Below are 19,825 nucleotides of genomic sequence, written 5' to 3' on the forward strand. Positions count from 1 at the left end.
TACATGTCGATGCATCCAATTCGCATATATGTGCGAACCGAACCTAAAGGTGTGTAAATGTGTGGATGCATATACCTGCGTAAAATTCTTCATCGCCCTTTTCTAGTTGCCAGTGTTGCAATAGATGTACATATGAATGTAAATTACTGCACGCAAACATACAATTTTCAATATTATTTTATGGCTATGTAATTATTGCTGTAGTACTGATCTTTATGCATCTATGTGTGTTGTTCCACAATAATGCACCTTCAGATCAGTAAAAATATTTGTGCAGAAGGTCTACTTTTTTTAATCACAGTTCTACAAAATCCTCACTGATCATTGTAGAGACTTAATGAGGATATTGTTGTTTGTATACAGTTTCTCTGTGCTGTTTGGCATATTGTTAGCGGGATACTTTGTGGCATTTGCGTAGTAATGGCTTTCTTCTGGCAACTTGACCATGCAGCCCATCTTTCTTCAAGTGCCTCCTTATTGTGCATCTTGAAACAGCCACACCACATGTTTTCAGAGAGTCCTGTATTTCACCTGAAGTTATTTGTGTGTTTTTCTTTGCATCCTGGACAATTTTCTTGGCAGTTGTGGCTGAAATTTTAGTTGGTCTACCTGACCGTGGTTTGGTTTCAACAGAACCCCTCATTTTCCACTTCTTGATTTAGAGTTTGAACACTGCTGATTGGCATTCTCAATTCCTTGGATATCTTTTTATATCCCTTTCCTGTTTTATACGGTTCAACTACCTTTTCCCACAGATCCTTTGACAATTCTTTTGCTTTAGGGAAGATATATGCAGCGCTAAAAACATGAAATTATGCAAATAAAAGTCCACTGTATGGAAACATAAAGAGTCCGTGTTCAGGAAAATACTGGAACCACTGTATGAACAGGAAACAATAAGGTGAATTAAAATATATCCTCAGAACACCAACACACCAGGCTGCTTACTACAGATAATGGACCACTAAATTATAGGTGGTCAGTTGGGCAGAATATATCCATAATGTCACAAACCCACTTCACTTGGATAGTAGATAGCTGGATCTTGTGTGGTCTCAACACATAGTAAATACGTAGGTACATGCATAAAATACAAGACGGCAACTCCTCATGGTGTAGCATGTAAAATCCGTGTCTAATTTATTCCATATAAAACAGCCAGAATACTCTCATTTAATCAAATAAAAACAGGCATATCAGGAACTACAGTCTTAGTGTCAATTGTTTCCAACCACAAAGATGGCCACGGTCAGCGCCATGACTTTGGAACTCCACGGCACTGTACGCGCCGTTCGCGACCATCTTTGTGGTTGGAAACAATCGACATCTAAGACAGACTGTAGTTCCTGATATGCCTGTTTTTATTTGATTAAATGTTAATATTCTTTTATATAAAATAATTTCACCCTGATTTTTACATGCTACACCATAAGGAGTTGCTGCCTTATATTTTATGCATGTACCTACGGATTTACTATGTGTTGAGACCACACTAGATCCAGCTATCTACTATCCAAGTGAAGTGGTGTTGTGATATTACGGATATATTATGCCCGTCTGACCACCTATAATTTGGGTGATCCATTATGTGTGTGTTGGTGTTCGGTGAAGGATATATTTTAATTCACCTTATTGTGTCCTGTTTACACCGTGGGTGGTTCCAGTATTTTCCTGAACACGGACTCTTTGTTTCCATACAGTGGACTTTTATTTGCATCATTTCATGTTTTTAGCGCTGCATATATCTACCCTTCTGTAATTTATTGTCACCATACAATTTATGTCTGCTTTATTATTGTTAGCGCAGTGATTCATTTTAAATTGTTAATTCTTTTGCTTGGAGTTTGGTGTGTATTGCTAGAGAGTTTTTTTTTTTTTTTTTCTCTTGGGAAGGTGCATGTGATCAGTACAGGGCAGGGTTGCCACCTCATCTTTTTAAAACTGAACACATTAATTACACAGGTTCTGTGGCTGATTAAGGTGGTAATTAAACGTATTTAGTGCCTTATCTGCAATAAATTAGCCTCAGAACCGGTGTTAATGTGTTCAGGTTTAAAGGGATGAGGTGGCCACCCTAGCACAGGGCCAATCAGCACTGTCCAGACAGAGGGTCAGGGGTCCTGCAGCCTCATAGGTCAGACAGAGGAGAATGAAAACTCCTCCTACAAGCTTTAACCACTGATAAAAGTCACAAGACTGCTACATACTGCTGATGAGAAAGGCTATTTAGCAGTTTACTAAAACTATTGTATTTCCATGTTCTGTGTACTTTGGGAGACCAGATATAGTGAATGTAGGGTCCTGGGTTTAGTAACACTTTTAAGTAGTTAAAGTGGAGTTCCAGACGAAATATGACTTTTAAGATAAAAATACCCCTAGAATACTCATGCCTTGTGCAATGTAGCAAAGGAATGCTGTAAACTATACCCAGTTTTCTATTTGTGCAGCATTGTTTTCTTTATGAAGTTCCTGCACAGCTTGGCCATCTCCAGTGTGGGCATCTAAATCCACAGTGCCCTTCTTCCTGGATTCCGTGCATGCTGGCTACCCAGAATGCACCTGCCGATCTCACGCATGTGCAGTGCGGTGCAATCTTGGTCACCTTGGTATCCAATGTTAAATTAAACACGAGCAGTGCCATGCCAAGCTGACCAAGATTTTTTATATAGACGCCAATGTTAAATGTTACGGGAGCAGTGCCTTGCCAAGCTGACCAAGATCTGGAGCCAATGCAAAACCGGAAATGACGTACGGCGGCTAAAGGAGGAAGTGAAATTAGATAATAGGCATAAATCAGGTAAGTGAACAGAAAAAATAAATAAATTGCCAATTCATTTTAAGGATGCACATTAGTGCTGCATGGTGAGGAGTGAAAAATGTGGGTGGAACTCCGCTTTAAAGAGTACTGAGAGCCAGAGATGGGTACACTGCATTGTTGTGGAGGTTTACTCCTTTCCAAAATAGAAGCAGGACTTTCTTTTCATTTCATTCACTATAATAGGCTTATATTGTTGCAGACTTGGCATTCGGAAAGAGAAACAGATCAAGTGCTGCAGATAAAATGTGCTGCACAGAGACGCTCTTGTCTTTCTCTCTCTTAACTTTTAAATAGCTGGAACGTTCATCAGTAAAAAAAGTGTAATGAGTAAACAAATACACAAAGATACTATTATTAGCACCCGATTGCGTTTCTGCCATTAAAGTCCGTTTCTTTTGCTCTTCTGAAATGTAACTGTCTGGGAAGAGATTTGAGATGGCGCTTTTCTGACCATTTTCCTCAGACTCTGAAGTAGGGAGGGTAGTACAGCTTTCACATGACAGAAAGTACAGCTATAAAGAGGCATATCACAAGGTCGAGATCATCTGTGTTGCTGGTTAAATGGAATCACGAGTCACATTGAAAACTTCAGCCTCAGACCGTCCTCTGCCTAAGGCGTGTCCTGATACAGCCTTCACAGCGTACCTCACGTGTACACATAGCCTGTACACCTTGCGTTCCAGCCTGGCACTCTAGTGCGTGACTTCAAATATCAGTTATTTTCTGTTATATTAGATATTCTCTGCTGTGAGATAATCCAGCTTTTGCCAATGTACACGTGTAGGCTGAGCTTCAATTTGTGTGACTGAAAAAAAAAATAATCTGAGCGTCTGTTTTATAACATTAACTTATTAACTGACACTGTAATTATAACCATTCCCTCAGGCTGCAGTGGCATAACAAGGCCTCTTTGTGCCTAAAGTGGTAATTGCCAAGTGCCACTTCTTATTTAGGTGTCCTTGTGTAGTTGAAAGGTGAATGAAAGAGAGAAGTCCGTACTAAAACAAAGCTACAAATAGCTTAAATCTTTTAGCCCAGGTTCACACTGCTGCGGTGAGGGGCACCGCATGTAATTCACACAGGAATCGCAGCACATGGATTTGTATGGCTCAAATCGCATTGCATTCACACCATACTGGTACAAGACCCCCTTTTTTTTTGTCCGCACCAGAATCGGCTTGCCTGGGTGTTCACACTGCGTTTTGCAAACCAATTGTGGAGTGTTGTTCACTTTACATACAGTCCGCAGTCGGTTCACATGGACGGGTTGCATTTTAGATGCGGTGCTGAATCCACAGCAAATTCGCTGTGAACTTACACCGCATCTAGTGTGAGCCCAGGCTTAATGTTTTGTTTCTGCTTCATACTACACACCTGAATGAGCATTAACCACATACCGACCAGCTGCCGCAGTTGCACTGCGGCAGAATGGCACGGCTGGGCGAAACGACGTTATGTAACGTCGCTTCACCCTGTGGCCAATAGGGGGCGCGTGCGTGCCCCCCGAGCCGATGCGAGTGCCCAGCAGTCTCGAGCGCTTGGGGCACACGGAGAACCAGGAGCTGTGTGTGTAAACACACAGTTTCTGGTTCTCTGAGGGGAGAACTGACAGATCCTCTGTTCATAGACAGTATGCACAGACGATCTTAGTTTCCCTGCACAGTCCACATCCCCCTTCAGTTAGAACACTCCCTAGGACACACATTAACCACTTCACTACCCCCTAGTGTTAACCCCTTCACTGCCAGTGACATTTTTACAGTAATCAATGCATTTTTAATCGCACTGATCGCTATATTAATGCCAGTGGTCCCAAAAAATGTGTCAAAATTGTCCGTTGTGTCCACTATAATGTCGCAGTCACGATCTTTTTTGAATAGCAAGTAACAACATTATTGTGCATATTGTGCAAACATTAGCACAAAACTATATTTTCGTTGACCAGTATACACAGTGCAATTTATTCATGAATGCCAAAAAATAGAGATACTACAGGGAAAAAAGAACTTTGTTCACTAGCTACGGTATTTAAAATGTTATTTTCACAGTTCAGTATAGTATAATAATAAACACAGCAAAAATATTTCAGCTGAGGATATTGCACAACCACCACATCAGTGGCCACAGTATAGATGTACTATAAATCTACAATATATGCAGTGACAAGAATACATAGAGTGTACTTTCACTTTGTTTGTTTATTGGGATTCATCCATCTGAATAAAGTGTGTGTTTGCTAAAGGAGAAATGCATTCCAACCTTGGTGACACACACACACCTCACAATTAATTTTTGAACTTGATAAAGAGGGGCCATTCTGAATAGGTGGAATGTGATGCATGTAGTGCACTGCATAGAAAAGTGGATTTGGCCAGCTAAAAGTGAACACAACCATATAGGTGTGGTTTAAAGCTATACCTGCAGCAGCTTTGAGAATAATTCTAGCTGGTGCTCGGAATCGACCCAGCTTCCTAGGTACTGTCTTGCACCCTTTTCCATCCCGTCCACTCCACTGAATGATCTTGGATTGGGAAAGGATTTTCATATGATTGAGCTGCGCACAAAATCATTTGTATGTAAATCTAGTAGCAGGTTATTGATCTGTAAATCCATCATGTACTGTTTATTCTGAGATTATTTGCATATGAGTGAGCTGTGGGTAAAGCCCCTGTACGTAGGACTCCAGAGTAAATTGAAAATGTGGAACAGTCCCACAAATTCAGGAGCTAATGCAGATGCCACATCTGAGGACCAGAAAGCTGCTAGATAGACGGGTAGATAGACGGGTAGAGGTAGACAGAGATAGATAGATTAGATATATATATATATATATATATATATATATATATATATATATATATATTTATATTATCCCACTTCCTGTTTCTTGTCTGGTAAAAAGCCTAGGCTTGTGACATCATGCACAGCTCTTTCTCTTTTGTGAGCGTTTGCCAGGAAGGGAGGGGGGGGGGGATCAGTTAGAGGGCCAATGAGAGCTGCAGCAGAGCTGGAGGTTTGTGTAAATCCAGGAAGTGAACAGGCAGCAGCTTCAGCTGCCCCCAGTTAAAATGGTTGCAGCCAGACTAAGTGGAGGGATATTTCTGCAGCATATTTGGCAAATACAGATTCACAGTATATATATAAAATGATATGCAAAGTGGTTGGAGGAAAGCTTCAGAATGACAAATATGTTTTATTACAAATTGTGTGAGCAGACTGCAGTTCCTCTTGCATTATGTTTATGATTGCAGTATGTTTAAGTGCTGAAAAAAGAATGTTATTTATGGACAAATAACCCTTGCTGCACAAACAAGTGACCATTTTTAGACATTAACCACTTTGAACCAGCTTTTTATCACAAAATATTCATAGGAACCAAGGCAACCTACCTCTTAACAGTTTGTTTTAATCATAGGTTTGGTTACAGCTGTCGGTGAACTGCTTTTGCAGTCGAAAGCTGGTTTAAAGTGGTATAAATTGCTGAAAAATAAGGTCCATATAACTCTGCTAATAACATTGTATTGCTGTTCTATGTACTGTATCTATCCTTTTTTTTTTTTCCTGTTTTTCCTGCTCTGAAAAAAAAGAACCTTAGCAGATCTTGACATTTTTTCCTACTTTCTCACTCAGCATGAATTGTTCATACTACGGATCCTTACTGTGGCAATAGTCCTCTCCTAAGCCATTAGTAGCCTTTCTTTATTACTGTGCTGGAGTGAATGATTTAACTTGGCCAAGCATAGCGTGAATCTTGTTTGATCTTTGTGTTTCAGTGAAGCTGGTATTGCTGTTAATTCTGCACTTGCTTGCCAAGCACTGTTCCTTAATGACATGAACGTGAAGCGGACCCAGAATGGAAATGATGCCCTCTGACCCAGGAAATATGAATGAATTGAAACTAAATCACACTACAAATATCAGCCGATACAGAATGATTGAAGCCATTCTAAAAACTGCTTGCCTGTACTGCTAATCTATATTTTGATACTGTCCCGTATACTCATGGACAAATAACAGTGCGCTATAGGGGGTCAATTAGACACATTCCATAATGCCACCACTGTGTGTAACTTTTTAATTGAAAATTATTTTTTAAGATATTTTACTGCAGGGCGTTTTTTTTTTTTTTATCTTTTTTATTGTATTATTGATTTTGTGATTTGTGTAAAAAGTCATTAGGTAGAAATGTGTTTTATTAGGCTGTTCAAAGAAGACCTGTACTGAGAAAGTGTGCCGTTATCCTCTCCTGCAAATACTACTTCTTCGGTTGTCCGTTTAGTCCACTGACTTCAGCACTATGAGTTATTCAGGAACAAGTATGTAGAGCTGACATTTCATCTTTCCTGATCTGTATTTCAGGTCACTTGGGCTACGTTTTATACTTGCAGTCCTGCTTTTGGCTTTTCTAAATGCAGGAGAAGTTATTCAATAGAAGCAAATCAATATGACATTTGCAGCACATTTCTTGTAGTCAGCAGCTTTGCACCAAATTCATGAAAACCCTGTGACATTTTAATTGTTAGTATCGACGCATGCTGCAACTTCTTGTAGTTCTTATTTGCAAGCCTTTTACTGTATGGTGCTATTATTGCAGCAAATTTATTAAAGAACAACACCATATCAGTGATGAGGAGGATGGAGGTAAATAAGATATCTTCCACGCTAGAGGAAATTGTTGGACGTGTTACATCTTTGAGACAATTCTCCAACAAAACTTTTTATTAAAACAAATACCGTAGCTGCCTACATTAAATATAAGGACACTTGCGTGTCCAGGGATCCAGCTCTGTCCTCATCTGAGCGGATTCTTCAGTTTGGGTGTGGCTTATGGACCAACAACAACTCCAGATGCTTATTCCCTTGACAAAATCACCAGCTAGATATTAATACACAGTGGTACACTGGTGAAGTTCAGCTTTAGGTTCCTTTGGAACTGATATTTGATACATTCCCATTACTCTCTCAACTTGCCAAAAAAAAAGCTCTGCCTGTAAAACTCTTCACTTCACAGGAGAGATGCTTGTGACAGTTCTGTCAGATTTGTGACAGATTCATGTACACATTACCAACACATACATTAACCCCTTCACGCTGGCCCTTTAAGGGTTTGTTGTCACAGCAGTTACATGATCGGAAAGCTCCCGATCACTAGTATGCATCGGGAGCTTTCCAGTAACCGTCGGCTACCATGCTGGAAGCGTGCTCTCATCGCGGTAAGTGGTTTACACAGGGCTACATATAGTGTGCGGTCCACATGCCCAGAGGCTGCATATATGTGTGCGACCGGTATGAAGAGGTTAAAGGAGAAGTATAGCCAAAGCTATTTTGACTGTACTTCTCCTGGGGATCACAGGAGTGCAGTTCGTTCTGCATTCCTGTGACCCATTTTCATCAGACAGCGGACTTTAGCCGGCGTTCAGTTGAGACCACTCAGCCGGTCCAGGCTCTGTATTGATTCCAACCTTACAGTCAGGATCCACCCAGATGCCTGGACTGGCAGCTGGCTCAGCCTCTCAGGGAGCCGTTGGTAGACTGAGCCAGCCGCTCCCGCCCACTCCACAACTCATTGTTCCTATAAGCCCTGGTGGTACAGAGCAAAGACTGATGGTCACCAGCTCACTGAAGACCCGAGATCTGAGCAATCAGGGGTCTTTGATCTTTCAGTTCTCAGTCGGGTCGATGCTGCTTCCACCTAGTTGAGTATAAATGTTTATTTGTTTTTTAAACCCATACTTCTGTTTTTAATCTGTTGCATGTTTTGCCATTTGTCACACCACTGTGAGATGGATTTCTAAGGCTTTGTGTACACTAGCCGCTTCTAAACGTGAATTTAGGAGCATTTGGCTTTTTTTTTAAATTTTTCTTTTTTTTTTGTTTTGCCAAAAATCTTTAACTCAAATCCATAGAAGCCTATGTGTCCATGTACAGATACTCGTTTTTTTTTTATTTAATTTTTTTATTAGAGTTTAGGTGAAGTTAAACCAAACTCACCTGATCACCGAAGAATCGTGTTTAGGATAGGAACAATTTGACTGCCGGCCACGGGAAACAGCATATCGCAGCAAAATTTCAGTAAAAACGTGGTTTGTGTTTTGCGTTTTCCCACGGCCGAGTCAGGAGCTGCCAGTGTACATTGAGGTTTCTGCAACACTTTACGAATTCCAGGGGCTGTTTGTATACTGTATACCTACAGTATATAAACACACGTTACATGCAAATTTTTAAGGAGTTCACATATTTTGCTGTATACATCATATGTTTTTATGTTAAAATGATCACATAAATTAAAACTGTTTCTAAATTTAATATGGGTTACTGCATAGCTTTTGAGCTAGCACATTGAAGAAAAAAAGGGGGATACGGGCAGGTTTGATCTACAGGTATGTGTTTGGTGTTCGCCATAGCATCTGATCAGTTTCAAATTTAATTTTTTTGTCTTTGCAATATTTACAATGAACCAAAGAAACACTCAAAACTTGAGAAATATGGGAAGAGTTGACACGTTTTCTTTTTTTCTCTTCTCAACAGCTTTGTTCCTCTCATCTGCCAACTCCATCAGAAGCGCCTAATCATTACCAAGCAGTATGCCGGGCACTATATGCAGAGACCAAGGAGCTGCACATGTTCCTGACAAAAATCAAAAGTGCAAAAGAGGTGAGCCATGCTGTCACTAAATCACCCATTGCATAAATGTATGTGAATGCTTTTGTGCAATCATTTACTTAGTTGATCAACTTCATATGTGATTTTTCTCATTCTGCTGATCCTCCTGCTCAGAATCACCTTATAGAAAATACGTTGAAATAAATCAGGTGAATGTGAGCAGGTAGTTAAAGTGCAACTCTAGGCAAACATCTAAATACCTGGCTGAAACACATACATTTATTGTTCTACCTGCCAAAGGATGTATAACTTTGTCGAAGCATCCTTATGATACACACCTCTGCTAGTAGGTAAAATCCCTCACTTACTAACTAGTTAAGCATCATTGCTTTTTGGAACAGCTTTATTGGTGCCTAGGTCAGCTGTCGTGGCTGTCCCATTGTTGCCCGCTCTTTGCCTTGATTATCCATTTTTTGCTCTCTTATTTCTATGATCACCTGTTTGTTGCTCATGTATTGCCCAATTGCCTTTTTTGTTGCCCACAATAACTTGTTAGCTTCCCATGTATTGCAACAAATGCCTTCTTGGTGTCCATGTTTTGTTACCAATACCTTGTGCTTGTTTGCGGCCCACCTATCATTATGATTGCTTGTTTGCTGGCCATATTTGCCATTGTATTTAATCACCATACCTTGTCACAATTGCCATTGTGTTCCCAACATATTGCCAGCGTGCCACAGTATGGCGCAGCATGCCACAATGTTTTTTTCTTAATCGTGGGACACGGAGCCATAGTAATTACTATGTGGGTTATAGGCCATCTTCAGGTGACGGACACTAGCACACCCTAAGACAAGAAGTCCACTCCCTATATAACCCCTCCCACTACTGGGAGTACCTCAGTTTTTTCGCCAGTGTCTTAGGTGTTGGTCACGAGTAAAGATGTGCTATGCTGAGCTCCACTGGAGCAATCCTTGCTGGGGCTAGCCAGATCCATTCAAAGTGTCTTTTAGGCCGAATTGAATGGTACCCGGGCCTCGTGGCCGAAGAAATGAGGTTTAGCCTGTAACACTTCTGTTTTTAGAGAGCTGGACCCGGGGATCCAGTACTTTTTGTTTTTTTCAGCCATAAAGTTTTTTCTAGTGGGGTCTTTTACGGGTCCAGGAGTGTGGATCCCCTGATAAAAAGGGGCCCCGGTTCCTGAAGGTTTTTAAACGGAGCCCACCATGAGTGGTGAAGATTGGGTCTGTTGGTTTTACCACAGAAATCCCTGCGGTGAGGAAAGGTAAGTGGACATTTTTTTCGAATTTTTAAGTTTCTCTGAATGGTCTCCTTTAAAAAGTAAATGTTGTCATGCCTAAAAGTCACCACTGGGGGCTGTATAGAGCACATACCTTGTCATGCTTTCCTCAAAGATCACTGTCTCAGCAGAAGCTGTAGATTCCCTCCGGCGAGCAGCCCGGGCCTCCAGTAAGATTGGGGGGGATTTTCTTACAAAAAAAAACCCTCACCTGGACAAAGCTCTTCCCCTCCACCTGGATAGGGGGAGGCCAGAACGATCGACGATGCAGCTCCATTTTTTTACCGCCCCTGCACGGCGGTTTGATTACCGGGTCTCCTCACCATCCCACCCAACACACACACGTCGATCCCGCAGGATCGGAGGCCCACGCGGGAAAATGCTCAACAAAAAGATCGACAACTTTGTGTCGAACAAAAGATCCGCTAGCTTGTGGAACAGATGCATTGGTTTTCGTGTGGAATCAGTTTTCACTGATTTATGCATTCCCTCCTGTTCTGCTGCTTCCATGACTTCGCAGGATTAAGCAGGAAGGGAAGTCGATGATTCTTGTGGCCCAGGAGGAGTTCTTGGTATGCAGAGATCATAAAGATGGCGGTAGGGGACCCATGGACCCTACCACCACATGCAGACCTTCTCTCCCAAGGTCCAGTAGTCCATCCTACCTCACAAGCGCTAAATTTAACGGTTTGGCTATTGAGGCCCACATTCTGAAAAAGCGTGGGCTGTCAGGTTCAGTGGCATCTACCTTGGTTAATGCAAGGAAGCCTGCCTCCAGAATCATATATTATAGAGTCTGGAAGGCATATGTCTCCTGGTGTGAATCCAGGGGTTGGCACCCAAGGAAGTATGTCATAGGTAGAATCCTTGACTTTCTGCAAATGGTGTTAGAAATGAAGCTGGCCTTGAGTATTATCAAAGGCCAGGTCTTGGCCTTATTGGTATTATTTCAGCGACCACTTGCTTTGCATTCTTTGGTTCGTAGCTTTATTCATGGGGTAACACGGCTTAATCCTCCAGTTAGGTCACCCCTGAACCAGTTCTGTCAGCGTTACAGAAACAGCCTTTTGAGCTGATACGACATATTCCCTTGGTCCTTTTGACAAGGAAACTAGTTTTTCTGCTAGCCATATATTCAGCAAGAAGGGTATCAGAGTTGGTTGCCCTTTCTTGTAAAGAGCCATATTTAATTATTCACAAGGATAAGGTAGTATTGCATTCTCATCCTAACTTTCTACCGAAGGTAGTGTCAAGTATTCATTTAAACCAGGATATTGTTCTAACTCCATTTTTTCCAGAACCGGGTTCTATGGAAGAAAAGTCACTACATTGATGTGAGTAAGGATGAGCTCTGGCGTGTTTGCACACTCTACGTGCAGAGCCCGCCAGCAAGTTGGCATGGCAATGCGCTAATCACAGGCAGTGAGACATTTCCCAATCTCTGCAGCCGCACATCGGGAAAATGTCTCACTGCTTGTGATTAGCGCAGCGCCGTGCCAACTTCCAGGCAGGCTCTGCACGTGGAGTCTGCGAACACGCCGGAGCTCATCCTTAGTGGTGAGAGCAGTCAAGGTCTACATGAAGGCAACTGCTTAGATTTGAAAAACGGATGTTTTGTTTGTATTGCCTGAAGGTCCTAAAAGAGGTTAGGCAGCATCAAAATCTACTATTTCCAAATGGATTTGACAAGTAATTGTTCAAGCTTATGGTTTAAAGAGGAAGATTCCACCTTTTCAAATAAAAGCGCACTCCACAAGGGCTATTAGTGCTTCATGGGCAGTGCATCACCAAGCCTCCATGGCTCAAATCTGCAAGGCCGCAACTTGGTCTTCAGTCCATACATTTACCAGATTCTATCAGGTAGATGTAAAAAGTCATGAGGATATCGCCTTTGGGCGCAGTGTGCTGCAGGGTGCATTATAAGTCCTCTAATCTCATGGTGCCCTTATTTTGTTGTCTCCCTCCCTTCAGTTGGCATTTCTCTGGGACATCCCACATAGTAATTACTATGGCTCTTTGTCCTGTGATGTACGATTCCTTTTCTTTGAAGGACATCACGGGACACAGAGGTCCCTCCCTTCTTATGCACGTATACACGTGTATTGCTTTGCTACAAAAACTGAGGTACTCCCAGTAGTGGGAGGGGTTATATAGGGAGTGGACTTCCTGTCTTAGGGTGTGCCAGTGTCCATCATCTGAAGGCGGCCTATAACCCACATAGTAATTACTATGGCTCTGTATCCCGTGATGTACTTCAAAGAAAAGGATTTTACAGGTAAGCTGTTATAAAAATCCTATTTTTCCCACCCTCAGAGTCTTAAAATGGTGGGGTTTCAAAGGTCTTCAGGTATGTAAATATCATATGTGCCACACTATTATGCAAATAGGGACCAAAGCATGGTATGTTTGCCAATGTGCCTGACCCTTCAGGGCGGGCCTGTCTGTTATGGGCACTCTCCCTGACTAGTAATAATAATGCTGGTTGAATTTTAATTTCAAAACAAAAATGAACCCTAAGGGCCGGCTTTACACCTACGTTTGCAGTAATGCTCAGTGCGTTACAGTGGCATTAATTTGGATTGGTACCACAATGCACCAAATGGACTCACTTTAAATGCAGCTGTGTTGCAGCACACCACAGCACATGGAAGCGCATTACCATGTATTGATGTGTGCTAAATCTGTAAACATTTCATTTTGGTTGCATTATTGAGCTTTGGCAACCTATTTAAATTTGTTGGCTGCCTTAGCACAAAACACATTAATGCACCACTCGAAAATAAAAAAAATAATCCAGTAGACATTTTAGTACTGATATACAATGTACCAGCTTGGGAATCAAATGATCAGCCAAACTTTGTAGGATTATTGTGGAGCATGTTTATAAAGTTATTGATGGATCTTCTTTTTATCTATCAGTGTTTCTCAACTCTAGTCCTCAAGGCGCCCCAACAGGTGTTTTCAGGCTTTCCATTATTTTGCACAGGTGATTTGATCAGTTTCACTGCCTTGGTTGGAGGGAAATCCTGAAAACATGACCTGTTGGGGCGCCTTGAGGACTGGAGTTGAAAAACCCTGATCTATATCACAATATAAGCAATTCTTGCTGTAATATTAGAAATCTAAATCATGTTAGAGGTTTAAAGTGGAGTTCCACCCACTTAACCTAACTTAATCTTAAGGTATCCATCACCTGAAGGTGGATGGGCAGGGCATGCTAGTCACTCAGCTGCACCGTATCCCAGAAGATAATGCTTGTGGGCTTCACATGCCCACAAGCAATATGGGGACGGCCAAGACAGCAAAATATAAGGTATTTCTTTATTTAAAATCTTCAATCTAGTGGCAAAATTAACTATAATCGTGAGTGACATTAGTATATGTTATGATCCTGAGTTAGGCATTAGAAAAAAAATTATAAAATGTTGTTGGAACTCCGCTTTAAGGGGTCTTCAGGATTAATGGAAAATGACCCCTCTGATTTTGACCTCCTCCTTATTTTTTTGAAGTAAGAAGTTTCAGTCAGAGATGTAACTACAAAGCAAGGAGACCCATGGCAGTGATTTCTCTCTGCCATCTGGCAGTGTCGTCTGAGACAATAGTGTAGCTGATTTTATAATAAAGTATGCCTAAATCAAGGCTGGGTAGCACCTGACCTGTCAGCATAGTCCTTCTAGAGACCAATTCTGTGGCTATACGTTGCCAGAAAAGAGCAGCAGTGCAAGGAATAAACTTTACCATTACTTAATTGATCACCCAGCATTTTTCAGTGTGAACTGATCTTTTTTTGGAATAAAAGATCTTAGCGCTTTGATGTAGCTTCTGTGCCCTAGACATTGTGGTTTAGTAGTCAGTACAAAATACAATAAAAACAGTATATTATGTTATTACCTACTTAGTGCTCCTCTCCAATGCACAGTTGTTCTATAGTCTTAATGCAAATATCTTTAAACTGATTTTTTGAGAGTTACAAACTTAAAATGTCTTAGTTTTTAGATGAAGAGGTAGGCTGTTCGCATACAAGGTTAATATCAGAAGGATGACCAATAGCTTTAAAAACAATGCATTTACTCATGAATGCGGGAAAGAAAGGAGGATAAGTGACTAAGGACAGCTCAGGATCAGGACCAATGATACAGCATTGGATCTGTGTTATCCTTCAAATCCTTTGAATATTAAAATTGAATAGTGTTTTTGGTTTGTGGTGCTCAGATGCAGGGAAGATCCTCTTTAAGCTTGCAATACGCTAATAGATTTGTTCAGCCTGCCTGTTCATCCTCACAAATTGTGCAGATGGACAAATCCTTCCTGCTCGGCTACTAAGTTCTTACAACTGCGATGCCTGCAGGTGTTTTTTGGCCCTTCAGCAAAAGTTGATTAAAGAATAACTTTACCGCCTCTGCCCCCCCCCCCCCCCCCCATCTACTACCTTTGGATAGGTAGTTTTGACAGGTACCCGCTCTCACTTCGTCAGATCACTGAGGCAGATCCATTGGAAGTTCTCCTCACCCCCACCACCTTTCTGGGACACGTCACAGGTCTCAGAAGGCTACGGGACCATTCACAAAATGCAGCATGGTGGGCAGTCGGCTGTGAAAAGCCGCAAGGCTCGGGTGAGGACAACACTGGATCCTTGGAGAGGTACTTGTGTTTTTTTTTTTTTAAATCAGTAGCTACAGCATTTGTAGCTGCTGACTTTTCATTGTTTGTTCCCAGGGTGAAAAAATGTTTTGATTACGTGGAGCTGGTTGGGCTACAAAATGTTTACAATTTGGGACAACTCCGTCAGTACACAATCAGTGTACGGCCAGCTTTACATGCACATTGGTTTTCTATGTTTGTGCTGAACAACCTCCCCTTTCCAAACTGACCCTGTAGCAACTGTCTGGACTGTTATGGGGTATAGTTATGCCATGGATTTCAGCTATACAGAAATCAGGGTGATCTATTGGCAATCTTGTATTTTAGCGTTGCACTTGGCAGTCAGTCAGGAGACCCATGTAGAAATAGATTATGTAAGATTAGGGTTTTGTAGGTACACATCAACAGAAAACCTGTACTGGAACACTTTCATTACAGTTTTTTTTTCGATTCAGAGTCCTTACGGATTTGTATAAAATGAAATTGTAATCACTGGTTAGTCTTGTCTGAGAAGCTCTGCCAGACGCTGTGCTTGTTTATATGTAATTATAGCAGCGCACACAATTAAAAAGATTTTGACGCCTTAATGAATTCTGGGGCTATGCTGTGATGCACATCATTCAGCTCAGCTATTTATTGTCACTATATTTTATCTTAGTGTTTTTTATTTAAAGGATCGGTTCACCCAAAACTGATATTCTAGGTATAGTACTCTTCCCTCCTATAGATTCTCAGTCTGTTTTCCTTTCCACTATGGACATTAACCCAGTGGGCTGAACATGAAAAAACCTGACAGTTCAGGTCGGAGCCACTGTACTAACAATCCGATGTTGGTAAAGTGATCTCCCCTGTCCCCCCCCCGCACCCCCACCCAAACACTCCATTGGCTGAGCGCTGATCTGGAGCCGGTTGGCACTCTTTTTTTCGGTCATGTCACTTCAACAGAAGCCAGCTGAACGACCAGCTTCTGTCGGGCCTGCTTTATTACACATGGGCCGAATGTTGGCTGGTTTCTATTGAACCGGCCCACAGGTACGGGCCTTTAGCAATAGGATTTCCTATCAAAGCCAAAAAGCAGACTGATGGGTGCTAGATGAACAGGAAAGAGTTTGTGTTGGCAGAAAACATATGATGCAGCTTCAACCTTTCCTTCAACCTTTCCTTCAACCTTTCATCCAAAAGTTGCTAGTTTCCTTTTTTTTGTTTTTTTTTCTGTTTTTTTTTTTTTTTTCCCTTTAAAAAAGACCTAACCACTGCATAGTACTAGGGGATGTTTTTCAGTTTACTTGTTGACCTTTACCTACTGAGCTTTCACATAGGTTGAGCATTTACTTAGAAAAACCAATGTCCGAGCTGTAGTTTAGTGATGCTTGGCCAACTAGCTTTTTGTAAGGATGATTTAACCTCTCCTACCCATCTGCATGTCTTCAAAGGGCATAGTATGGTTACTAGGATACACACTTTTTTTTTTCTTTATTCAAGTACTGAGCCTCCTTTCTTTTACATACAAATGGTCAATGCCCCCACGATGTGCCAATTTTTTGTATTTAAAACTGGTTGGATGGTCTCTGCTTCTGGCTGGCATGCAAACATTTAAAAAGGCAGTACCAATTTTACAGCATTAAATGTCCTTCCTGCTTTCTTCAGTCAAGAAATTATTTTCTTTCTCTTTATAGTACAACACACAAGCATTGTCTTAGACAGTTGAGTTCAATGGAGCAAATTTCAGATGATTGGACACTGCCAAACAGTGCTGTAAGGTCTCCATATAACCCTTCTCACTCCCAGCGGTTCAAAGGGGTTTTTTTATGTTTTTTTTTTTTTTTTTTTTTTCTGGTGTTTTTGTTTGTTTTGTTTTTTTATGTCCTTCCCAGAGGTTCTCACAGGAGGCTCATTGCTTCACTGCCCACCATTGCAAGGTGGATCAGGCAACATTTGCAAGGCCCACACCTGGTCTTCTTTTCACTAAGTTTTACTTACTGGATGTTCAGGCCTCTGCTTATGCGCCCTTTGGTCCTAACGTGCTTCAGGGTACTGCCTTACGTTGGGGTCTTTGGACTCTTTGGGGGTTTTTTTTGTGGGCCTTTTGCCGTTTATTGCTGTTGCCCGCCCCTCTGTATTGATGGAAGTGAGATGAGTTATATGGGGGGGTCCTTGCAGCTGTGTTTGCCAATATCCAATAACTTGAAGGTAGATGCATATAACCCAGCCAGACTATGCCTGTGTCCTGTACTGTATTCCAAGAAAAGGATTTTAAAGCGGATCTCCATGTTTAATGTCCAGAACGGTTTACTGCACTAACAGGTATACCTGTCTTGCTGGGCACGCTGTATTACCTATATAGCCTGAGCTACATACAATATACAGCACTGTGTTCCAGCAGTGAAATTGGAATTTCCTGCCTTTCTCCTGGAACAAAATGGTGTCAGACTGAGTCCCACTTAATTATTCAGCCATTCTATGATTGAATACAAAGCTTCCTCTGATTGGCTGAGGTGGACGGAAGACGTCACAAACTCCACCTCAGCCAATCAGAGGGAACGTTATCATTTATAGAATACAAAGCATTCCATGAATGGCTGTGTGGTGCTCAGCCCAACTCTATTTTGTTTCAAGAGTGGAATGGGAAGTTCCCATCCCACCGCCGGAATACAGTGCTGTATGGAGCTGAGGCAAGCTTGGCACAAGCAAACTATTTAAAGGGACATTAAACCTGGAGATCAGCTTTAAAGCTAATTTGCCCAACTACAGATATAAAGCACTCTGAAGGCCTCAGACTGCATTTGATTGTAAGACATTATATATATATATATATATATATATATATATATATATATATATATATATATATATATACATATACATTTTTTTTTCTTCTTCTTTTCAACTATGCCTGAAATGATATTGACTAGTGAATAAGACTTTCTGTCTTATGGAGGAGAAATTCATGAATCTATTTCGTTCCTAAATCTTGTTTTTCTTTCATGCTGGCCTTTGTATGGAAGGCCAGCTTTGTTGATGGTCTGCTTGGACAAGATTATACAAGGCAGTCTGTTTCATTTGGCTTGCCACTAGAAAAACAGAAGAAACATCTTTCAAACATTCATACTTGGCATAGATCCTTTGAAAGGGCACTGTGTGCTAGAAGGGCCTAATCAGCTGTCTTCTAAGAAAAAGCTCTTTTATGTAGAAGGAAAATGGCAGCTTCTGTGTAACGGAGTGGCAGACAATCCTGCTGGCACACAGACGAAGTGAAGGGCCATGCTGAGAAGACACAAAGCCCAAGTACTTTGGTGGATTTAATTTTAATGTGGCACCATATTAAATAAAATCCATTTCATTATATCTGTTGTCTTTATTATTATTATTACTTTTTTGCTTTTACATTATTGAAATATTGCAAACTGTCCCTTCATAAACTGTTGTACACTCAGCTTGCAATTACCAATGTTCTGTTTCAAATGCTGATATATGCAGTGACATACCTCCTTAGACCCAGTCTTTGTGAACATTATGGCTACTTGCTGACCTGACAGAATCCGCTGACAGCCTAACTCTTGAATAAGCCACAGAAGTTAAAACCAACATATATTAACTTCAGATAGGCGCAGTACAGGGGATGATTTTCCAGTATTTAAAATGAGAAGAAAACTACTTTTCCTAAGCCCTGTCTCTGTTAGGAAAGTAAAATTAACAAATGAGCCGCATAGAGAGGCAGGGAATCTCTAGCTAAGGATTGTACTGACTAATAGGGATGGGCCGAACAGACCCCTGTTTGGTTCGCACCAGAACTTCCGAACACCACGAAAGTTCGGACTCGAATAACAAACCCCATCAAAGTCAATGGGACCCGAACGTCAAAAATCAAAAGTGCCCATTTTGAAGGCTTATATGCTAGTAATTGGGCATACAATGGTTATAGGGGTCTGGGTCCTGCCCTAAACCTCACTTTTAAATGAGAAGTGATTTTTTTTTTTTTTTTTTAAGTGAAAGCCTAAAATGAAAAATTCCTTCCAATATAGTGCCTGGGGGGTCCCCTTAGTCTACTTGTAAAGTGGCAGATCTGTACCATATCTAGAATCTGCTGCAGCAAAAATTGCATTAATAACGCCAAAAAAGACATTTTCCCTGCAAGCTGCCTTTATTTTGCTCAGCAACAGCTGGGGAGACAGTTTGTATGATGAGGTCACAATGTAGTGCACTGGGAGCAAGATTAGAGATTTTTTGCATACATTCTGGTGTCACTTTGACTTTGTATAGAAGTAACAGGTGCGTAAAAATTGGTCTTTGGGTGTCGGTGGCGCCTTCCCACCGTAACCCTATTGGTACTCTTTTACAAAAAAAAATGTTATTATTTTTTGCAAGACATACAATGAAATAGCGACCCGGCACATCACTGAGTCACTCATATGACCAACATTTTACAATAACCGCCAAACTGACTAACAATATCTCTAGCTAGA

The 19,825-nt window shown here is 41.2% G+C and overlaps 1 protein-coding gene across 6 annotated transcripts in view; it reads left to right on the plus strand.

Moving 5' to 3' along the window:
- SPIRE1 (spire type actin nucleation factor 1) overlaps positions 1–19,825 on the plus strand; it is a 260,948-nt gene that overhangs the window by 157,099 nt on the left and 84,024 nt on the right. For all 6 annotated transcript variants that reach the window (XM_073631304.1, XM_073631306.1, XM_073631307.1 and 3 more), the window contains exon 4: positions 9,347–9,472. In XM_073631304.1, coding sequence (XP_073487405.1) covers positions 9,347–9,472 — 126 coding nt within the window. The remainder of the gene's footprint in view (positions 1–9,346; positions 9,473–19,825) is intronic.

This window comes from Aquarana catesbeiana, linkage group LG05 (genome assembly GCF_042186555.1).
Source record: "Aquarana catesbeiana isolate 2022-GZ linkage group LG05, ASM4218655v1, whole genome shotgun sequence".
In the NCBI taxonomy this organism is placed as follows: domain Eukaryota; kingdom Metazoa; phylum Chordata; class Amphibia; order Anura; family Ranidae; genus Aquarana; species Aquarana catesbeiana.